At 43.7% G+C, this 22,988-nt stretch overlaps 1 protein-coding gene across 2 annotated transcripts in view; it reads left to right on the top strand.

Moving 5' to 3' along the window:
* Nucleotides 1-22,988, top strand: part of arhgef10la (Rho guanine nucleotide exchange factor (GEF) 10-like a) — a 277,194-nt gene that overhangs the window by 222,271 nt on the left and 31,935 nt on the right. For both annotated transcript variants that reach the window (XM_063214836.1, XM_063214835.1), the window contains 4 exons: nt 2,291-2,377; nt 9,859-10,073; nt 11,500-11,657; nt 21,329-21,471. In XM_063214836.1, coding sequence (XP_063070906.1) covers nt 2,291-2,377; nt 9,859-10,073; nt 11,500-11,657; nt 21,329-21,471 — 603 coding nt within the window. The remainder of the gene's footprint in view (nt 1-2,290; nt 2,378-9,858; nt 10,074-11,499; nt 11,658-21,328; nt 21,472-22,988) is intronic.

The raw sequence follows: 22,988 nt of genomic DNA, 5'->3' as shown, positions 1-22,988 counted from the left end.
GTGTGTGTGTGTGTGTGTGTGTGTGTGTGTGTGTGTGTGTGTGTGTGTGTGTGTGTGTGTGTGTGTGTGTGTGTGTGTGTGTGTGTGTGTGTGTGTGTGTGTGTGTGTGTGTGTGTGTGTGTGTGAGTGCGTGTGAGTGCGTGAATGCATGAGTGCATGAGTGCGCGTGCGGGCTTGCGTGCGGGCTTGGTGTATATACTTTACACATATGTGGAGTTTTTCCTCTTCATTCATATGGATAGACATATGCGATGGAATATTGAATAAACATTGAAAGATGCCACTTTTTATGACAAGACACCCCCTCCTGCTTTCTTCAGTAAAATTACATTTTCTCTATGCTGCTTCTGCTTTCTTTTCTCAAAATCCTCCCCTAGAGGTGACAAATGCCAAGCTTAACTGCCAGATGTTGTTGTCACACATTATGTCCAAAGGGAATATGGAGATCATTCTCATCTCTGTTTCTGTTCAGCTGATAGCAAGCACAGCTGAAAATCTGTTTGTCCATTTAAATGTTCGCCATTACCTCAGCCTTGGGCCAGTTCTTCCGTTCTGGTTACCATGGGAAGAAATTGTTTAAGAGTGATTTAAAAGCAGCAGTTTCTGTTTTTTGTTTTGTTCACTTTCTGCTGGAAGAAAATGTGCATTAAATTTGCATTAATTGTGATGTCCTATTTGTTTTGGTAATGCGGTAGAAAGCCCTCTCCGATCTCTCGTGGCTGCCTACTGTACGCCCGAATAAACGCATCAAAAATAGGAGAGAGTACAATTCAAACAGCAGCAGTAATTCGACATGAAAAGTATTACAGCACAGTTGGCAACGCAACCCAATCAGTTGGCAGATAGATAATGGGTTACCTCATGTCCTCTGAAAAAAAGACAACGCTCGCTCCCTCTGTCGCGGCTCACGTTCGCACCGCTGTCAATTTGATATATTCGGGTGAGGAGGCTTTTGTCTTTGTTGTCCACACAGGAACAGGGTGCTATGGCACAATGAATGCAAACAGTGACAGATCGATGGCACTCTGGTAGATTAGATTCAAATGTTCAGAAACTGCCTGTGTGTTTAGTCTGCCAGGAGCTTTTCTGCTCCTCTGCTTCTCTGCTCCTCTGCTCCTATGCAGTCTGGACTGTACCAAACCAAATGGAGAGACCATAAAGGAAATACAGTAGATCAGTGATTCCCAACCTGTGGGCCCTGAATTCCAAGTGGGCCTTGAAATAATTTTCCAAAAATAGTAATCATATTGCGGTGTGTGTTGCTGTTGATTTCTTCGAGTTTTATTCTTAATTGGGTAAGAGGTGGGCCCCGAACATTTTTGACAATTTTGAGTGGGCCCCAAGTTGAAAAAGGTTGGGAACCCCTGCAGTAGATGAAGGCAAAAAAACACTACCACCCTCCATTGCGGCCTGCCTTTACCTCCCACCTGCTACCACCCTGTTAGGCACTTCCTTTACCCACTTCCTCCCTACTGTTAAACCATGTACCACCACTTCTATAAAAGGCCAAATGTGCCACTGGATAAACTAGGGTTGGTCAATGCCACACGGGACACTCTCCCCTCCAAAACACATCCTGTTGAAAGGCCCAGACGTCAAAGTGCTCTTTTGCTAGCTAAATAAGGTTTTTGAAAGAATGTGCTCCATGAGGGTTTTTTTGAAGGCTTCAAAACCCTACATTTCTAGCTTTCAGCTTTTAGGTCAATTTCTCTATGATTATATGTTTTGTTTGTCAAACATATGCTTTGTGTGTTTACCTTTAACCCATTGACGCCTAAGGTACCTGCAAAAAAGGGTGCTGAGTACCTGAGCCCTTTTTTAATAAAAGCTGCCCTCAGCCTATAAAAACCTAAATATCTCAGCCTCTGAAGCACATAAAAACATACAATAAGTTGCATTGAAACGCTAAGATCCTTATCTTTCATTGTAATGTGTTCAATCATCTCAATCAGACAAAGATTTTTTAATAAAGTTGTCTCAAAGCTCATGTGCCTGAATGTAACATCCAGCGTCAATCCATTAAGAAGGCTGTTTCTGTATTTTCATCGACATGTAGAAAAGACCCACTACAATGCGTGGAAGCGAGCGGGTTACGTGTGCACGAGGCAAAGGAGATATTATGTGCAATGTATCATGGCTTGTGGTTGGGATGGACAGCGTTGTACAGTACTTTTCTCCAACTAACAAGAATGAGAACAATTCAAATAAACCACTCAATCAAGACCTGACAGTTAGAATGTGTGTTTTTTGTTCTAATGGATGACTCTCTTTTCTTGTTTTTTTTCCCCAGCTGGAGGCGGCGATCCACAACCCAGTACAGTGTGCTCTGCTGGGCTTCTCTGCAGCCAGCACCTCCCTTCCTCAAGGCTACCTTTGGGTGAGTACACAGTACTGGTCCCCCTTGTCTGCAGCAGCTGGCTGTTTGTGTTAAGCTGACGAACCTCTTGAGTGCTCTGCATACACTGAAGTGTCTTTAGGGCAGCATGACAGTTCATGTCTCATTTCCAAATGATGCATCGTCTATTTCACAAGAGACAGAGCTTAATTTCTGATGCCGCTTTTTGTGGAATAATGCTCAGTCATATCAGCTCGTCTACCAGCTGGTCTCATTATAGAAAACGGGGTTGATTGTGGTTATGTGTTATGTGATATACAACCTTCAGCTATGTATTTCGTTCAAGAAAAGAGAGGGCAATAAAGGAAGAACCCCGAATTTCACCTTTTAAAAGTGGGCAAATTCATACTTCCTGCTGCTGCCACTGTGCATTCGGTCATTTATCACATAATCCCCCAAAGCAGGGGGATAAATCCAATTCGAGCTGTGCGCTGACACAAAAAAAGACGCCCTTGTCTGTGTCTCTCAGTTAATTGTTTTTTTGGGGGATATTCTAAAAAGGAACCTGAGGTGGGCTCAGGAGTGGATAGAAGAGATACGGATGGGATTAGGAGGAAAGCCATATATGGAGAAATATATAGTGGCCTCGGCACCCTTTGTTGCTATCAGAAACACACACCCCTGCTTCTGAAATGGATCTGAAACCTTGTCTAAATCTTGCTGTGTCGTGAGCCTGCCTGTGGGACTGATAGCAGGAATATGTTCAGTTCAAATCAAATGTGACGTGCAATCCATCTTCACTAGCACATCGCTGCCTGGCAGTTGGACATTTTATGTTATTCGCTGACCTTGATAATTTTTCTTTTCTTTTTTTTTTCAAATAAGATGTGCTACTAATCAGAACCTTCTTGAGAGGTCAGATTGGAGTAACTGATCATAGCAACTTGTGCTGATTCATCTTCTTTAGTTTCATTTTAATTGAAAGACAGATTTTGAAGATGAGAGAACGGGTATGAAAGATTTACATGCATGCTTTTTTGTCTGTGTATTTAGACATTTCATTACAAAGGGCATATCGGAGGCCGACTTCACAAACAATTCCAGTGCTCATCACTCACATCACATGTACTATGTTTCTCACATGCTTTATTCCATCTGTGGATGGAAGGCGTGATTTGTTTTATTATTATTTGATCTCATAAAATCTCAAAGTGGATATCCTAGGGCTGTAGAAATGGTTGGCAATATGACATTAAGGTTTAGCCAAGATGTCCTCTTCAATAACAGGGATATTTCAGGGCAACATCAGATGCGGGTATACTGCTGCCTGCTACCCAAAATGCTGTGCGCCACCTCCCTCTTAACGGGGAACTTCATAACAAACATGGCTGCCACCCGACATACTACTTTAAAACAGTCTTTATTCTTATTTACACTTATTCTTACACTTATTTACAGATATGGAGAACTGAAGCGAGAAATCAACATTGTAGTATCTAAATATGATGTCCCTAGATCTTTTTAGGGCCTATTTTACGATGCCGCCATTTGTCGGCCTTACACTGCCCAACTAGCCTACGTAAGCTAAGCGCTAACGTGAAGAACGTAAATCCCGCCATAGAATCGCCATAACATCAAATACGCAGGGCAGCTCTCTCGTTAGTGCTGTTCGTAACGGCCGCCTCATCAGATACCCTCACAACGGAAATCATATCTGATCAGACACCTGTTTATGTAGGGAGGGAGTCATCGAGTCACTGCCTTCCATGAAATTCCATTGGAATTCAGCCTGTATGTGTATGTGTGTGCGTGCGTGCGTGCGTGCATACACACGTGTGTGTGCGTGCGTGTGTACACGCGCATGTGTGTGCGTATAGTTGTGATATTGTGCTATATAAATTCATATTGTATTGTATATTTTACTGTATTGTATTGTATTGTATTGTATTGTATTGTATTGTACTGAATTGTATTGTGTTGTATGATACCAGGGGTGCAGGTGTTGAGTGGACCCTTGAGATTGTATCTGAAGGGTGCACTCAACACCTGCACCCCTAGTGCAATGCTTTAGAGGAACCATGTGGGACCATGTGAAGGCCACACACATCATCAGTAATTACAGTTTGTAGAAACTAGAGCAAACAGGGGACACTAATATTTACTAATTCCATTGACACAGGGCAGCATGCAATCAAGGATAAGTATTGCCGAGCAATTAGCGGCAATTAGTGACGTCACATTTTGACTGCAAGTCACAGAGATTCAACCGTTGTGTTGCAGCTTTCACATAGTCTATGTAATTAGTGAGTAGGCAGTAACTTTCCAATTATGAATAGAGTTGTTGATAAATGCTATTTGCACACAAGTCTGCCCAACATGATTTCATTTTTAGAATTGTTCTATGAAATACTGCGACTTTGAAGGAACACATTAGTGAATACATTCCACTGCCTCTCTGACCCCACAAAGACACTCTGAATCAACCAAAATGAATGTTTGGGGTTATGCTCTTCTTTTAAAATGTAAACTGTTTAAGTATGTTCTGGTCATTATATATTCAGTTAGCTACACACTTACTTTGCCATATTTTGTATAATGACATCACAACAAGTCTTAAACACAGTAGCACCCATAATCTTCTGTCTTAAATTAAATAAATGAAATATTTGTGTGCAACCACCCTTGGTTCAGATATGAAATAAGGGTCCCAAGTCTGTGTATCCAAGCCTGCGACTTGTACGCAAGACTGAGCCTATTTGTGTTGACATGGTAGTAGTCAATGTGGGGCGCGCATGGTGGGGGGGTGGCGCTGTTGGGGTTGTCATGCTCCTTGGGCCAGGAATAAAGTGTGTCTAGGACACGAGTCTAGCCAGCGAGCCCTTCGGAAAAGAAGTGATCAGTTTGTCGGGGACCTTAATGCCACTGAGTCCTGGCAGGAATTGGATGGAAAACGATGCGGCAGATGTCTACGTGTTCCTCTTGCTTTCCCTCTACACCCCCAGCCCCCCCCAACCCCTGCCCTGCTCTCTCTCTCACCCCCTCCCCTTTTTCTGTATTCTCTGTGTGTATTTGAGTGTGTGTTCACACAATTGTTTATTTATTTGTTTGTTTGTGTGTGTGTGTGCATATGTGTGTGTGTGTGTGTGTGTGTGTGTGTGTGTGTGTGTGTGTGTGTGTGTGTGTGTGTGTGTGTGTGTGTGTGCGTGTGTGTGTGTGTGCGTGTGTGTATGTGTGTGTGTGTGTGTGTGCGTGCGTGCTTGCACGTGCGTGCATGCGTCTTGTCTGTGTGTGTGTGCGTGTGCGTGCATGCGTCTTGTCTGTGTGTCTATGTGTGTGTGTGTGTGTGTGTGTGTGTGCGTGCGTGCTTGCACGTGCGTGCATGCGTCTTGTCTGTGTGTGTGTGCGTGTGCGTGCATGCGTCTTGTCTGTGTGTGTGTGTGTGTGTGTGTGCGTGCGTGCGCGTGCATGCGTCTTGTGTGTGTGTGTGTGTGCGTGTGCGTGCATGCGTCTTGTCTGTGTGTGTGTGTGTGTGTGTGTGTGTTTGTGTATGCGTGCGTGTGCGTGCATGCGCGTGCATGCGCCTTGTCTGTGTGTGTGTGTGCATGCGTTTTGTGTGTGCGTGTGTGTGTGCGTGCGTGTGTGCGTGCCTGTGTTATTTTGTTGGTCAGGAGGGCTGCTGGAGGGTGAGACAGAGCCATGATTGGGGTTTATTTTTAGGGCTGAGACTCGCTGGGAGATAAGTCCTGGGCTATCTATCTTCCTCTTCCCTCCCTCCAAACACAAGCCACCGAGCAACAGGCACTCCTCTCCTCACTTCCCCAGGTCTAGCGAAGAGATCAGGCTCATGAGAACGCTTCCCACCGTCCTGATCCTCGCATGCTGATACAAATCAAACAAATGATTGCATGCAAATCAGTGGCAGGGTGTTTTTTGGAAAGGGGCTAAAGACTGTGTTTAGCCCCGATGCTTGTTCACATAACGAGACTTTGTGTAAGGAAATTAATCTCTGCCGTCCAGCCGCGTTGTGCCTGCCTGCCTGCCTGCCTGCCATCCACCGTGGGCTCTCTCCAGCGTTCTTAATGCACTCTCTGCCTACGCTAAGTCCAAGCCCAGTGTAATCTCCCTCCAAGAGCTGAACAGTGGCACTGGAAGATGATGAATAACAGTTAGTAGTAGTCCTACAGAGTGGGGCAGACAAAAGCTTAGCACACCCACCCAGACTTTATCCACTTCTCAAATTTCAGAGAAAACCTATTAATACAACTTTTGAGAAGCTTTTTATCAGGCCCACTACGGTACACCATGTGTATTTGTACTATACTATACTACTATACTGCTGTATACTGCATTTACCTTCAAGTCACATACCAAATTAAATGTTTCTAAAAAATAATTCTGATGTGCAGCATGCAAACATCACACAAATTTATAGTTTATCAACCTCTTGTTTTGAGCCCTGAGGAAGGTCAGCAGACCGAAAGCTTGGCTGATTAAAAAGAACACAAAGAGGATTTAAGTGTGCAGACATTTTTCCCTCTATTCAACCTCTTGTTTTACAATTGCAAACCTTCAATGGGTACATTTACTGGGAAATAATCCAGAAACAAAACTCTGTTCATTTTCAAAGTATTTAAGAACACCAGGGAACTCTGGTTGTAAACTATGATAAACTCTTCTATTAATATTTCAGTAACAAACACAGAAGGTGGCTTGGTGCTGAAAGGTGTAGTACTTCTGCCAATATGAAGCCCATAAATATACAATATATGGATGACCATTTGTTGTTTTACTACTGCTAATTGAGCATTCTGTGTGTGGTTAACCTTTGTTAACAAGCTTAGCGAGACATACAATTCATTACCTCAACTCAAATTCTCATGAAATAACCTTGTTTACTCTTGTTTGAACTGCAGTTCAACGCTACAGTATATCTCGTTATATGGTGAGACTTGGCATAATTCATGGTACTGTTCATGTTGTGTGTAGACGAGGCAATTTGTGTGACACGCTGTGCAATGCAGTGCCGCTGTTCACTCCACTTAATGTCTCATTAAGGATGCGTCTCTCTCACTGCATTATACATGGCGGAGGGATCATGAGAGGAATAGAGGAGGAAGCCTGGTGCTCCGTGAAGTACAGGAAAACACTTTTTGGAAGGAGGAAAGAGCAGATGATTTATTTAGTAGGCAATTAATGGCACGCACAAGGTCGGTTTGCTTGAGCCACCGCTGGCAGTCTGACCTCCTTCTGCTCTTCTGGCACGTTGTGGGGCGAGAAACCCGGTCCAGATGTGCATTTCTGGAAAGCGTAGTTGCTAACTATGTTAGCTACTTTGTTGGTCGCAATGCAATTTCCCATTGCCAACTACCAAAGTTGCTAACTGCTAACAACTACGCTGGCCAGATATGCACCCCAGTTTTTTTTGTTTGTTTGTTTTTTTGGAGGATGAAGTCTGACGCCTACTCCGTTTCTGAATGAAACACGGGATCAATCATCGGCTTCAAGGATGCAATCGATTGTCAAACAAAGCTTTTCAAGAGCTTTTCAAAGTGTTTCATGTCTCGTCCCTCCCCATCCGCTCGTCTTTGTTGATGAAACGACATTTGCATTTAGGGAACGTGTTTGAAGTTCTTGAAGTTGACTGAATCTTGTAGGACTGATGGGTTATGAGTTTGAGCTGCATTTAGGGCACAGAAAATAAAGTGTCCAACTCCATTAAGAAGGATGTTTAGTTTAAACTTTTGGGTTATGCCAAAAGCACTTGCAGTTTGAAAACAGTTCTTTCCAGTACACTTTTCACAAGGGAGAAAGTGTTTCCCAAAACCTTACAAACTCCACTGAGATGTCATTAACTGTTGCTAGGACAAGCACATTAGTTTAACATTATTGGAAAAAATTAATATTCATACCAAATAGCTTTCTCTCGGCTGACAAATGTTATGCTCGAGTGGCCATTGGGTATAAAGGGAGCGTGGCCTTTCGACTGCTTGTAATACCAAAAGTCTCCAATCCAATGTTAATTTTCTGTTCTCCCGTATGAGTAATAATCATAATACTGATATAAGATTTTAATTTCCGCTTTTCATTTCCATTTCTGTGTCGGGCCTGTCTAGATGTTGTGACTGTCTCTGAGCTGCTTGCGTTCTGTTTGATATTGCTGGGCTGATCATTTCAATATTTGAAGGTCAGGACCTCACTATCCATGCTCTGACCTTTGCACGTACATTTCCAGCTCTCATCTGCATACTGACCCTTTTTACTAATGAAGAAGACATTCGCAACAGATTGTTTTGCTAAACGATTGCTTGGGATCAGAGAGCCAGAATGGCAGTGTACAAAGGTCACCAACACAAATGATCTGCTGGGAAATGAAGACGCATTTATGCTCTGATTCCTAACACCACCTGGGTAATGGAGTTTGCCGTCTTTGAGGAATAACCTCATTTTTTTCCCTTTTTAGTTCATTCTTTGATGGGGTTTGCCGTCTTTGAGAAATAACCTCATTTTTTCCCTTTTTAGTTCATTCTTTGAAGGGAATATAACGAGAAGAACTTAGAGTTGAGAACGAAGGATGAAGGAAGAAGTGTCTAAAAAGTAATACAAAGCTTGGTGTCTCCTAATTCCATATTGCACCGAAAAAGTGCTGTGGTCAAATTAGCAACGGAAAGTGACAAGGTGTACGACGCATATTTTACGGTGGCAAAGTACGTGCGCGACGCATACTTAAAGGTACACTGTGAAGGAAATGGTCAAAGGAGTTACTGCAACTATGCTGCTCATTGAAACTGGGCAGCCTATTGCCAAATTTGATCTTGTCATGAAAGTTTACTAAGTAATAAACTAATATTTTCTAGTATGGCCCAAGTGCATCTAAAAATGTCTATTTCTGGAAATTTAAAATGGTGGACCATGGAGAAGATACCCCTTTTTGTGTATGAAAAAAGCATTTTTTCCAGTCATAATGAATACTTACAATTTGATGGTGGTGATAAGTATTCATGAAAAAGGTAACATTAGTGAATGGGTAGCATGAATTCTGGAAATAAACAACTAAACATCTTGCACAGTGTACCTTTAAGAGTAGGCAAAGTAACACGTTTGAAAGCATGAGAAACCTCGCACCTCAGGTGTTAATTTGATGGTAGCACTTCTGACTCACCCCCCTTTCACCTTTCTCCTCTACTCCGCTCTTCTCTTCTATCATCCTTTTACCTCTCTGTCTCTCCACATTCCGTTTTTTCTCTTCTCGTTTACTATTCCTTCGTTCCCTCCTCCTCCTCCTCCTCCTCCTCCTCCTCCTCCTCCTCCTCCTCCTCCTCCTCCTCCACTTTTTCCCCCATTGACTCTGCCCCCCTCTGCTTAATTCTCCTCACATCTCTGCCCATCTCTTTTTCCAATTCTCTCTATCTTATCTCTGCCCTTCTGACCTCCCTTCTCTATCTTCTCTTTCCCTCACTTTCCTCTCCTCTTCTTTATCTCCATCTCTCTCTCTCTTCACTCTGGTGCCCCCCACCCCCCATCAGGTGTCCAGTGGTGGTGATTCCAACCAGGGTCAGATGGACATCTTCTCCCTGAACCGACCCACGCCACGGCCAGTGAAGACCTTCCAGGTCGGCGCCCCTGTCCTGTGCCTGGAGTATGTGCCTGAGCCCGTGCCGTCCGAGGAGGCGGAGGCCCAGGATCATCGAGGTCCCGCGGGCATCGGCAACACGATCTGCGCTGGGCTGGACGACGGCAGGTAAAATGTCCGGGTTATCTGCTGTGTATCTGCTGTATCTTCATTCACAGCTAAAATCGAAGATAACTTTCATTCCTATTTCAGAATAAATTGCAATCATGGCCACAGTGTTGTGTTTTGTGTACACAGTAAAAAAAATGAAGAGATGTTCTAGATTGCATTTGGTTGCCGAGTACTCTCTAAGTGTTGAATTAACACTGCATTTGTTACTGTGTAGCACTCTTTCTCGATGTGTGGTTTTGTCTTTGCCTGCCGTTTCCTTTGTGACTGCAGTTGAGTCATGGCAATTTGAACTGCAGTTGCCACTAAATGGAAACAGCGTGAGCTCTGGTGGGATGTCTAGATGTGTTGTTCAGGCATGTGGAGATGAACTTAAAAAAAAAAAAAAGCTTTCACTCTCACCAACCTCAAAGTAATTATTGAGGATTCACCAGCTCACACTCCGCCTGCGTTTGTTTTATTTTATTTACTTATTTTTCTGCTGGTGAGCTACGCTCACATGCTATGCTGATTATTGTTTCCCCCCATAACAATTCAGTCCCGTAATGCCATTCAGCCTCATTTGTATTCAAACTGTATCCCCACCACACACACATATCCACCCCACCCAGCTATCGCACCTCTGTGGAATCTAATAGCAAAGACAACATGACAGTCAATATTTGAGGGAAACAAATCCACCGAGGCAACTGTGTTCCGTTCCAGCCTTAAGATACGGAACTCTGCTCATATCGCTCTGTACCTCTGCCGGTTCACGCATTAACAAGAGGCACCAAGAAGAGGCACCAGCGTGGGAAAAAAATATGGAAAGAAAAAAACCTTGACATTGACATCTGAGTGATTTTTAGCTCACATTTACTAGTGTAGATTCAGACATATACCAAAGGATGTGAGGCATAGCACAAGAACCTTTTGTTCTTTGGCATTCTGATGCCATGATCTCAAGACCTGACCAATAATCAAGGGGAGACAGTCAAATAATCTCTCAGATGTGCCTATTCACCCAAAACACATACAAACTTGTTGAAATGCATACAGATTCACACATACCTTGACACATTTGTCTTCATCAAAAACTGATGAGTTCATCTGTGTGTGTGTGTGTGTGTGTGTGTGTGTGTGTGTGTGTGTGTGTGTGTGTGTGTGTGTGTGTGCGTGCGCGTGTTTGTGCGTGTGTGGATGTGTGTGTGTGTGTGTGTGTGCGTGCATTCGTGTGTGTGTGTGTGTGCGTGCGTGCGTGCGTGCGTGCGTGTGTGTGTGTGTTTGTGTCCGTGTGTGCGTGCGTGCGTGCGTGTGCGTGCGTGTGTATGCGTGTGTCCGTGTGTGTGTGTGTTCGTGTGTGTATGCGTGTGTGTGCGCGTGTGCGTGTGCGTGCTTGTGTGCATGCGTGTGATTGTGTCTGTACATGTGTGTGTTCCACCCCAAGCATCCTGGTCTATGGCAGCGTGGACACGGCGGCCCAGTGTCTCCTGACATTCCGGAACCCTGTGGGCAGCCCCGTGCTCTGTCTCAAGCACTCGGCTAGCTTCCTGTTCGCTGGACTGAGGGACGGCACCGTACTGGTCTACCAGCGACAGAATGGAGGTGAGCACTGGAGCGAAAGAAAGTCTGGTAGCACTTTACAATAACGTCCTATTCACAGCTTTATAAACACTTTATTGACATTTAATAACAATTAACCTTTAACAAAGTATTTACAAATGTTTGTTAAAGAGTAATAACCAAACTATGATTGCACAGTGGACTGGGAATCAACTTCTACTGTGTGAGTTTTATGTGATTTCATGCCCTCTGGTCTTTGGAGGAGAAACTTCCAGGACCGCTGCGACTGCGCTGTGTCTGCTGTGTTAGCATAGTATTTCTTGCCCATTTATGAACATTTGTTGACATTTTGTTGATAATTACTTCATTATCTATAAAGTGTTAATAAAGCTGTGAGTAGGACGTTAGTGTAAAGTGTTGCCGAAAGTCTTTTTTAAAGTGTATTTGTCAGGCTATTACTGTAGTGCCTTTCTTGTGATGAGATTGTGAAGATGAAACAGGAATGTACAGCAATATGATACATTTGTATTCAATATCTTTACAGGAAGCAATTATAGATAGTCAGTGTTTTCTTTTGACATTGGGATATTGAAAATTAAATGAAATTGGCCCTGCTGTGGCCAATCGGTAGGGCACTCGTATGCCATGCGGCGGACCCGGATTTGATTCCCGGCCCGGGTCATTTGCCAACCCCTCCCCATCTCTCTCCCCATTCGCTTCCTGTCCACCTCTCAAACTGTACCATTATCAATAAAGTTGCAAAAGATAAAAAATAAAGATTTAAACAAAAAAAGAAAAGGAAAGGAAATGACCCAGAAAGCTGCTCGAAGCTGCGTGGCAATGGGAAAACCCAACAATGGTGGGAGACAGCGATGGGGTACGGTTAGGAAATGACCCAGGCCGGATGTTCGTAGGGGTGTTCTACACAGTGTGCCAAAACACCCTAAAAAAAAAGACAGTATCAGCAATTGCATTTCAGATGCTTTTACTGAATGTACCTTACAAATCAGCATGCATTTTGTGTGTTGTGTATGTTCACTGTATGTATGCTTTGCCCATTTTGCTGAAATTATTCATCTGTATGTATTTAGCATATATTAACCTGTGTGTCAATGTATTTGCTGAAGATGGATATGATTAATATGAAATTGTCTTGTGAATCTGCTGGCTGGAATCATTTTGAAGGTATTGAGCTCAGCTAGCTGAAGTTAGCTTGAGCTCACTCTTATTTAAATGTACAGATTTTAGAAAGCATTATGGACTACAATGAGACACAAAAAGGGTAAAAGTCAGTGTATCGATGATATGCCTTGTTAGAGATGTTTCTTGGAGGGCATGGTAAGAAGTCTTGATCGGATGTCGGATGCTAAAAGGTTTTCAATTGAATAAGAACGCGGAGGACAAGAGGAGGAAAGTGATGGAGTTGTGAAAATGTGATTAGTACGTGCTGCACCATTACTTACTGTTCCTCAGGATGTTTAGAAGTCAGCTTGATAGCCACGGCATAAAGGATGATCCGGGAGACAAATCTCTTCACTTCTGTTCATTTTCAGATCTGTTTCATCTTTCCACTGAAAATCACTTTTTTTTCTTTCGTCAACTTCATTTGGACACCCTTCACCCTCTCTTCGTATTTTCACAGAGGTCTCTGATATTTTCAAAAAGGGCCATGTTTTGTTAAAGGCCAACTTGATAAAACACAGTTTTACTCACTCCTTTTGAAGATCGGACGGTCACCCCAAGTTAAACTCACTTGCAAGGCTCTCATAGCGGTGCGTCACCTCGCCTGGCTGTGTTTCCCGGTGTTTCCCAATTGACATAAATAATGCAGAGAAACGAGCGAATCACAAAAGCCTTTCTGTGTTTCGTCACGTCGAAAGAAGGCGTTGCCCACAAAGGTTTATGTCGACCCATTTTTCTAAAAGCATGTCGAGTAATTTTTTTCTGCTTGTTTTCAATACAAGCAACGTCTGGTGGCCCGAAATCTAGCTTAGCTTAGCTATCAGCTGGTTGCTACTCTCAGGTACACACACAGCACAAAGCCTCATCCATATAGCAAACCCACTCTGGTTGCTCCATGCCTGCAGCTCGCCTAGGGGTCGCTGTCGAAAGAGCACAGCCCTGAATGGAGCATGCACGCCTCCGTTGGCGCCCCTATAGTGCAGTACCACCCGGGGAAGTGGCGACTCTGTTTCCCATTACATTCTCTCCAAGAACAGGAGGACTGAGCCAATCAGAGACGCATTTCCACGAGAGCAGGAAGAGTGAGCCAATCAGAGACGCATTTCCACGAGAAACACGGAACACCCTCTCGTTTCTCCACAAGCCACCTTGCTGGCTTGCAAAAACGGCTTGAAACAAAGCAACCAGAACGTTTTTAAAAACAGGACCAACGCGTAACACATTCAATAACAATGGGGAACACAGCAATATTAATCAAATGACGTTGAGAGGCCATCTTTAAAGACCATGGCCAAAGAGGTGTTTTGTGATATGAAGTGAAAGCCCATTTGGAAAACTCCAACTCCCATTGTCATTTTGACACAGCACTCCACAGCACACAAGTGATCACTGCACACAACAAAATTGCATTAATGCGTCACCCATGCAAGGGGGCAGCTCTCAATGGTGCCCCAAGGGAGTAGTGCGGCGGGATGGTACCATGCTCAGGGTATCTCAGTCGTGGAGGAGGATGGGGGATAGCACTGGTTAATTACTCCGCCCACCAACCTGGCGGGTCGGGATTCGAACCGGCAACCTTTGGGCTACAAGTCTGACACCCTAACTGCTTACCCATGATATGTTGCTCATCCAACTGGGTCTACATACAGCATAATGTGCAGTATCTGCACTAAGTCCACATAGAAACAGGTCTACGTACTGTACATCTTAGATACATCTTAGTTTCAGACGGTCTTCATCAAATTACCATATGCCATGCATAAAGAAAAACATATTGCATAAAGAACAAAAAAGCATTTTGTTCTCTCCCTGGCAGAAGATCTTACATAAACCTACAGGGAAGAAACAATGCTAGTATCCCTCACACACACACTTCATATTTCATGTGAATATGCAAATGGATTCTACTTTTTTGTAAACTGAGTTTAGGAGTTAGGGGTTTGGGTCAAGCATTAGGGAGATGCATCAGTTTGTGTAGGCCTATGCTTTGTCTCAAGAATGGCCTATGGTTGCACATTTGACAGTAATGTTTGCTCTGACGACTCCTACATGCCTCGCCAAACAATATTTCCATAAGTTGTCTGGAGGCACACAGCCACAACACTACAATTCATTTTTTCTATCCTGTAAGCCTACACTGTAACAAATAGCTGTTTATTTACGGCAATTCTGCAACAGCATTCTACTGTTTTTCGAAAAAACAGACAACTACTGTGAAAATATTACTTTGAGTCACATATTGAGCATAAACAGTAAGTACTGCACAATAGCAGTATTCGCCGTTGTGGAAAAAACTAGAGATGCACCGGATCCTGATTTTTAGGATCCTGCCGTATGTCGGATCGACTGCTTAAGATCCTGTCGGATCCGGAACCGGATACCGGATCCACAAAATTGTTGAAACATATAGTCTACACACACACGTGAGCCCTTTTTACTACGTTGGCGCAAACTATTTTTTAGACTCATTGGCTTATTGCCACACTGCCTGCAATAGCCGCTTCCAAAGGGATTTCACTCCATGCAGTGATTGGGGTTGTGAAAGACTGAAAAGCCTAGGCTAGACATGCACCAGACCCTGATTTTTAGGTAACATGCCGGATACCGGATCCACTGCTTAAGATCCTGCCGGACCCGGACCCTGTGAAAAACTCTATTATCCTGACGGATCCGGAACCGGAACCGGATCCGGTGCGTCTCTAGAAAATAACAAGTTATTTTAGGCAGCACCATTGAAACCCATTCATCCTCCACTTGTCCGTGATCACCATCAAACTTCAATACCACCTGAAGAACTGAAGTCATTCTGACTGGTTAAAGATTATCTGATACTATCAAGCATGATGAAACAATTTCTAAGGAAACTACAATACTTAAAAAGTGCTTGATGCAGCAAAGTGTGAGTAGCACATGCATTTTGATAGTGATGAAAGTGTGAATGGCTGAAACATTTTAAGAACTTGTAACACTCTTGCAACAAGCAGCCCCATCTAAATCAATCTGCTAATCAGTGCCTGGCCTCACCTGAGTAGGGCTGTTATGCCATTATTCAATTATGGGCGTCACCTGCCAAGGGCCTGATGACTCTGGTCACATGGTACTCTTGCACCTGTATATAAATCTGGACTATCAACACTTCAGTTGCTTGCCTGCCTGCTGGCTGGCCTGCATGGCACAGCATAGCACTTGTTTGCCTACAAGCTTGCCTACAAGCTTGCTTACATGCTTGCACACTTTCCTCTTTGTGAAAGCTTGCTGTATGTGGCATCATTTGTGGCATTGTTGCATATAATGTGCCTGCTGCAAATTAGGCATTGCTTTGAGAGCTAGCTTGTAGTGCTGCTTGTTTGCTGTGCTACTTGGTGCAAAATAATTTTTTAAAGACTGACCAATGCTATATTCATCATTGGCTCATCAAGAGATACAGTAAAAAGCCCACCTTGCACACTATCATTGTAACATAGCACTGCGTACTCTGAAATTTTATTCATGCCCACACTTTCAAAGGACCACCGCAAACCATTTTCTCAATACAGCATTGTGCCATAGTATCATGCTCAAGGCACTCCAGTCATGGTGAACGATGGGAGGGTGGGGTGGTAACATGGCCAGGGTACCACAGTTGTGGAGAATGATGGGTGGGGTGGGAAGTTGCCATGGCCATATTCATGAATACAACTATGACCCAGTATTTGCCTGTTATCACACAGTACAATTCAACTTTTTAACTGAAATGTACTGTTATTTTTCTGTAGAGTACTGTTATTTAACAGTTCAATTGCTGCTGAAAAAATGTTATATACTGTGATACATTAAACAGCAATGAGCTGTATTAGATTTTTGGTGTGAAATAACAGTAGAATTACAGGTAAATATAATTGCCAGTAACTGCCGTTATTTTGCAGGGAAATTTTCTTAGAGTGTACCTCCCTTGCCTTGTCTGATGCTGACTTGTTTTAGCCTTCTCCTCTCTCTCTCTCTCTCTCTCTCTCTCTCTCTCTCTCTCTCTCTCTCTCTCTCTCTCTCTCTCTCTCTCTCTCTCTCTCTCTCTCGCTTTCTTACACATACAGTACATACTTTTCCCCATTGGTGTCTCTTCATGTTCCTGTGTGCTCTCATTTGTAAGTGTGTGAGGTGAAGAAGCTGTCATGTGCTTTGAAACACTGTTCCGCCTTTTACACGCATGATTTATAGGGTTGGGCTTTGTGTGTGTGTGTGTATCTTTGTGTGTGTGTGTGCGTGTGCGGGTGCGCGTACGTGCATGTGTGTATTCGTTTATTAGTGTATTCATCTGTGTTGCAGGCTTGTCTTTCCCAGGAACACATCCACCATTGCCTTCGGCCTATGCACTGGTTAACTACTCACCTGATATCTATGCGCACGCATGCAAGCACGCAGGCACGCACGCACACACACACATTTTAACAAAGAAACATTTGAAGAAGAACATTACATTTGTAGCTTCAACCTTGCACATCCCGTTAAACGTTATATTTGTACGACACCGGCATATTTGCAAAAGAAGTCGCATATGGCGTCGCATATGGCAAAACGAGGGATAGGCAGACTTGGCATGAGGTGGTGTTTGCACACTTTCGGCCGGCACACAGAAGACTAATGCCACAGCGCTGCGCGATCTCCTTGCGAAACGGGAAACAGGAAACAGCGAGTGTTCAGGTTCAGAAACATGCGACTCGTGCTTGAGGGTTGGTTAAGTGGATTAGAGATGTGTACATACAGCTTTTGGGCCAAGCTGTCTCCAGATCAGTGGTGAAGCTTTGAGGTTGTAGACGATGAAGAGAGACTGCTGTAATGCCACAGAGAAGCAATAATAAAACGGGGGACGCTGGGTGCGCCACATGCCACAAATACTGAGGACAATATAAATAAAGATGGTACTTAAATGGAATGTACTGAAACGTAATAGAAAAACAACACCCATGTCAGCAATGAAAGACACACGCATGAGCATAATGCTGCTGGGAATTGTAGAAAATCGTGTGTGGAGAGAGAGAGAGAGAGAGAGAGAGAGAGAGAGAGAAAGAGAGAGAGAGTGCATGCGTGCGTGCGTGCATGCGTGCAGATGTTTATTTGTCTGTGTGTGTGCTTTACTGGCACGTGTATGTGGCTGTTAGTTTTTATTGCTTTCACAACATAAGGCTATATTAAAAATCAGTTTATAGAAGACACCAGTGGATGGTATGTGGCCATAGTCATCTCTAGGGAAACCGACAGGGGGGGGGGGGGCAAAGGGTCACTTGTCCCGGGCCCAGGAAGAGAGGGGCCCCAGAATAGGTCACAATTGCATTGTATGTATTGTGTTTGGGGCCCTTTCAAGTAGCTTTGTCCTGGGCCCCGCCAAAGCTGCCAGCGACCCTGGTCACCTCATCCCTTGCTACCTCTCCACTGTATCGAAGAGAAATTGCTATTGCCCTTTGTTTCAAAGAGGACACTGGGGAAGTTCGCTTACAAAAAAAAAAAACCTTTGAGTCTGCCATTTTAGATTATACCAGACATGTTACCTGGCCTGGGGAAGCTGGTCACTATTGTGCTACTACTCTAGTTCGAAAGATAGAAATAAACAGTTGGGGAGTAGAGTAGAGTACTTTTATTAATCCCGAAGGAAATTAAGGTGTCTGTCAGCTTACATAAATACACAAATCCAAACATACACAAAGAACTTATACACATAATTGCACATTACAGTAAAAGTATATCGCCACACACGCTCTCTCTCTCTCTCTCTCTCTCTCTCTCTCTCTCTCTCTCTCTCTCTCTCTCTCTCTCTCTCTCTCTCTCTCTCTCTCTCTCTCTCTCTCTCTCTCTCTCTCTCTCTCTTTCTCTCTCTCTCTCTCACAAACATACACACGCTCTCTCTCTCACACACACACACACCCCCCCAACACACACACATTGTCACACACACACACAGTTGGGGATGTCTCAAAGGGCTAAAATGCCTCAATGCGCTTCCTTTTCTAATTTTTGCATCATTAACACACAGGGAAAGGATAGAGACGGGGAGGTAGAGATAGAGAGTGGGAGTAGGAGATTGAAAATGAAAATGCTTATGTAATTATTATTTTTTTTTTTTTGCAATGTCTCCAATTGTAATATGCACCCTCTGATTGAATTTCGGATGGAAAACGGCTGCTATGGTTTGATTGCGCTGGATAGAGCCGTGTGTGTGGATTTGGATCATTACCTGGCAGTATTAACACGTCAGTGTCAGACGTGCGTTCCCGTCGTCGCGCCGAGCAGCCCACAAACACATTCACGTCCCATTGCCCGCACTACTTCATACTAATACCATGCTCCGTGATTGCATGAGCAGTAGTTACGGTCATTTCCATGCGTGCAAAAACGCTTTTCTCTCGACTCTTTATAGCGTCAGTTTGGTTTAAATACTGCATCTTTCTCATGGGCAGCAATGAACACGAGTTGCAGGTGCACATTTCAATGGCCGTGACACACGGGCTGCTCCCACCTCTGAGTTGCTACTGGAGCTGTACCGTAGTACAGTGTTTCCCAACCTGGGGTACGTGTACCACTAGGGGTACGCGAGCACACTGCAGGGGGTACTTGTAAAAAGGAAATTTTAACAAATATATGTAGCTTACATTGGGATGGAGAAAGCGATATGGAACTTGACTTAGGGGGTACTCATGGCATAACGAAAGGGCTTGGGGGTACACAAGACAAAAAAAGTTTGGGAAACACTGCCGTTGTATAAGATGTGGATCCGACGTGTATGTAGGCCTCCACAAGCACACCATCTCACTTGTCCTCATCTCTCCTGGACTCTGTGCCTAGAGCTACTGTAACTTCATGAAGTTGTAGTCAGTGGCGCCTTGTTCAAGGGGAACTGGTGCAGTATACTGCCGTGCAAAACAAGAACGCAGTAACTCAAAATGGTCGGAAAAAAATGTTATATCGCAAATGGGTTTTAAACTACCTCATTTGTCTTGTGTCAAAAAATGGTGGTCCAACACCGTCCCGTTTTGGAGAAAACTCATTTTGAAAGTGCAAAAATGACCAAAAAAAAGTTACTGCTTGTTGTATTTAAAGGTTATGTCGTACAAAACAAAAACGCAGTAAGTCGGCGAGTTACTGCTGCACGTTCCAATGGGACTGGTTTGGGAGTAGACAGTAATACTAGCTAAGAACGCAGTAACTCCTGCAGTAACTCCATTTTGTGGCAGTAATACCAGCCAAGAACGCAGTAACTCTGTTTTTTGTGGCAAAAAGACACATAAATGTTTTTTTTTTTGTTTTTTTTTGTGTGCATTAAATTTCTATCCTAAACAAGCATTACCAGGAAGTGTCACCACCAATTTACCGACAACACAGTTGTCGCGCCATATGGGAAACTTTGAAGCCTTTTTTCTCAGTTTGCCGTTTTCAGAGTTACTGCGTTCTTAGATTGTAGGGCAGTATAGGTGGAATGTAGAACATAGTAGTTTTGTACATATATCCAAATCAGTGAGACTATGGTGCTGTGTAAAAAGTGCCTACAATTTACGTACCTAAAAGAAATGTAATTGTAATCAATTGTGGGGATGTTTCGTTTTTGCACACATACATCATGTATACAACTCATGCATGTAGTATAAGTAACTGTTCTACACCCCCTTAATGTTCAAGCTGGTTCTTTCATATGTCAAAGTATCCTGAAGTGTCGCTGCAATAATGCTTTATAACCCAACCTCCAACCATGGAAGGAACTTGTGTTTATAAACATGTAGTAACATGGCTATTACAATGCAAGAAACGGACTCTGACTCTGACGAAGACACTTTGTCGAAACATTTGTCTAATGCACTGCAAATAATGAAGAAATCAATAAAAATACATCCGTGTTGCTCCAGATTTTCTTCCCTTTTATTTGTTGGGTCCTGAACTGGTTGCACCGGGTTGTCACTCGAAAAGCGGAGGATGTGTTTTCCTTTGTTAAACATAAAGTAACATCAGGGCACAAAGTGTGCAACAACGTGGGCTAGTATGTTCAGGAAAAAATACAATAGTAGTTATTGTTATCACACAAACCTTAAAACAAAGGGCTGAAAAGAATTAAAAGCATATTTATGAGGAATGAGAGTTTGTGTAGCTTCATATGCTCAATTTAATTAGCTTTTTTTCAGATATAAAAACACTGAATTGAACATGTATATGATGCAATGATTAAAGACATTAAAAAGAATTGCTGCATAATTGAAGAGCCAGTGTTCAGGTATACCATAGATAATTATGTTAGCAGGAGGGATTGCAGCAGTGCCGTGATGCAACTAATTCATATTCAGCCCATCATATTTTTGAATTTTATGTTGTACATATTTACCATTTCAGTCCAGTAATGCTATTTGCTTGTTCTGTACCTAACGTGTGTAATGGCTTTTACAGCTGAATTACTGGATCCTGCAACTAATCAAAATACAGCCAATCCCATTTTTCAGCATTGCAGTATGTTTATATCTTTGCTATTTCAATTTTTGTTTGTTCTGTGCTTACTTTGTGAAATCTTTTTTTCCCAGGTGAATTATGGGATCCTGAATCATGCAGGACGGTGGCCATTGGGCCCAACCCTGTGAGGACCATTTTGTCTCTGGAGGACTGTGTATGGGCCAGCTGTGGCAACGCGGTGTCTGTGATTGACTACTCTAACTTGTCTACAAAGGTGAGAGATGTCATCATTTTAATCAAAATTCCTGTCCACATACTTGTAGTACGTACGTATGCCCACCAGTAGAGATTCCAGGCCTGTGAACATTTGAAAAACCCTAAAGGGGGACCATATGCCTTTAATATTGGCCCCACTTTCAACGCTGAGCCTTCCAACGCCTTCCAACCTTTGACGTATAGCCCTCAGGTGGTGTACTGTATGCTCTAAGCCTTAGAGTCTAAGGGAAGAGGTAGTATTCCGAGGCTTGCGGTGGTCTACTTTAGATACTGGTGTCGCAGTCAAAATAGACTCCACAGCATGGGGTGGCCTCCCCGACCTGTTAGTGCCAGCAGCATTTTGCCCCTACTGCTTGAGCGGGTGCCACTAGACAGAATCCACCGCCCATGTCATATCCACTCAATGCCTCCGGCAGTGGTCTACGCCTCTGGCACCGTACACCACCTGCCAGTCGCTGCCACTAGGGGGGGCCTCTGAGTTTCCCCCCCCACGGGCTAGCAGTACCACATAGCCACCCTCTGAAGTGGTTAAGGCAAGCGGCCTGAGGCTATGGCGGAGACGAGTCTTCTGAAGCTTCACGCCCAGTGCAACCTACTTTTACAAAGTACCTGTGGCCCATGCTCACAGGAGTGACCTCGCTGAGCTTCCAAAGCTAGACCCTCTTTCTGAAGTTCAGCTTCTATTCAGCTGAGAAATTGGATTTGAAGTCGGGAATCAATACAACCTATTTTTATTTTATTTTTTCCTTTCTCCTTCACCTACCGTACAGCTATTTTTCATCCATTTGGATTGTTTTCACTTGTGCCACGTACTGAAATGTGTATGGTGTGGGTGTGTTTTTAAGGTGGACGTAAGGTTAGAGCAAGTGGCTTCCCACACCACTGCTTGCTCTTTGCCCAAAGCCATTAACCCATTGATGCCTAAAGCACCTGCAAAAAAACGCATGCTGAATGCCTAAGCCCTCGATGGGAAAGTTGCCCCCAGCCTATAAAAACCTAAATATCTTAGCCTCTGATGCACATAAAAACATGAAATAAGTTGCATTTTAAACCCCAAGACCCTCATCTTACATTAGAATTTGTTCATTCAGCTATAACACAGCCTCATTTTTATAAAAAAAAAAAAGCTAAAATCTCAAGAGCCTGAATGCAGCGTATACTGTACAGTATGTGTCTCCAGGCACCAAAGGTTAAACAATATACAGTATATACGAGTCATCAGGCTACAATGGGTTAAAGCTCCATGCAGGCATCACCCCAAGCGGATGTACGCCGGCCATTGAGGGATGCTGCGCTGGGAATTTGTTACACTCGTCTAGCCTTCGGTAACGGACAGTTAGCTTGCACTTTCCCATGGATTTGCGAGCGAGGCAGGTTTCCTCTGCGGGCCCTCCCTCCAGAGAGTGTCTTTGAGCCGTGGCCAGTGACTCTGACTCTGTGCCGCCATGGTTTGATCCTCCTCGCATGGGGCGCTAGCTGTCAGACCGGCCAGCCGAGCGAGCAGGGGAAAAGAGG

The sequence above is a fragment of the Engraulis encrasicolus genome, chromosome 14 (assembly GCF_034702125.1).
Source record: "Engraulis encrasicolus isolate BLACKSEA-1 chromosome 14, IST_EnEncr_1.0, whole genome shotgun sequence".
Lineage (NCBI taxonomy): Eukaryota > Metazoa > Chordata > Actinopteri > Clupeiformes > Engraulidae > Engraulis > Engraulis encrasicolus.
This window is presented reverse-complemented; position numbering and strand designations above follow the sequence as displayed.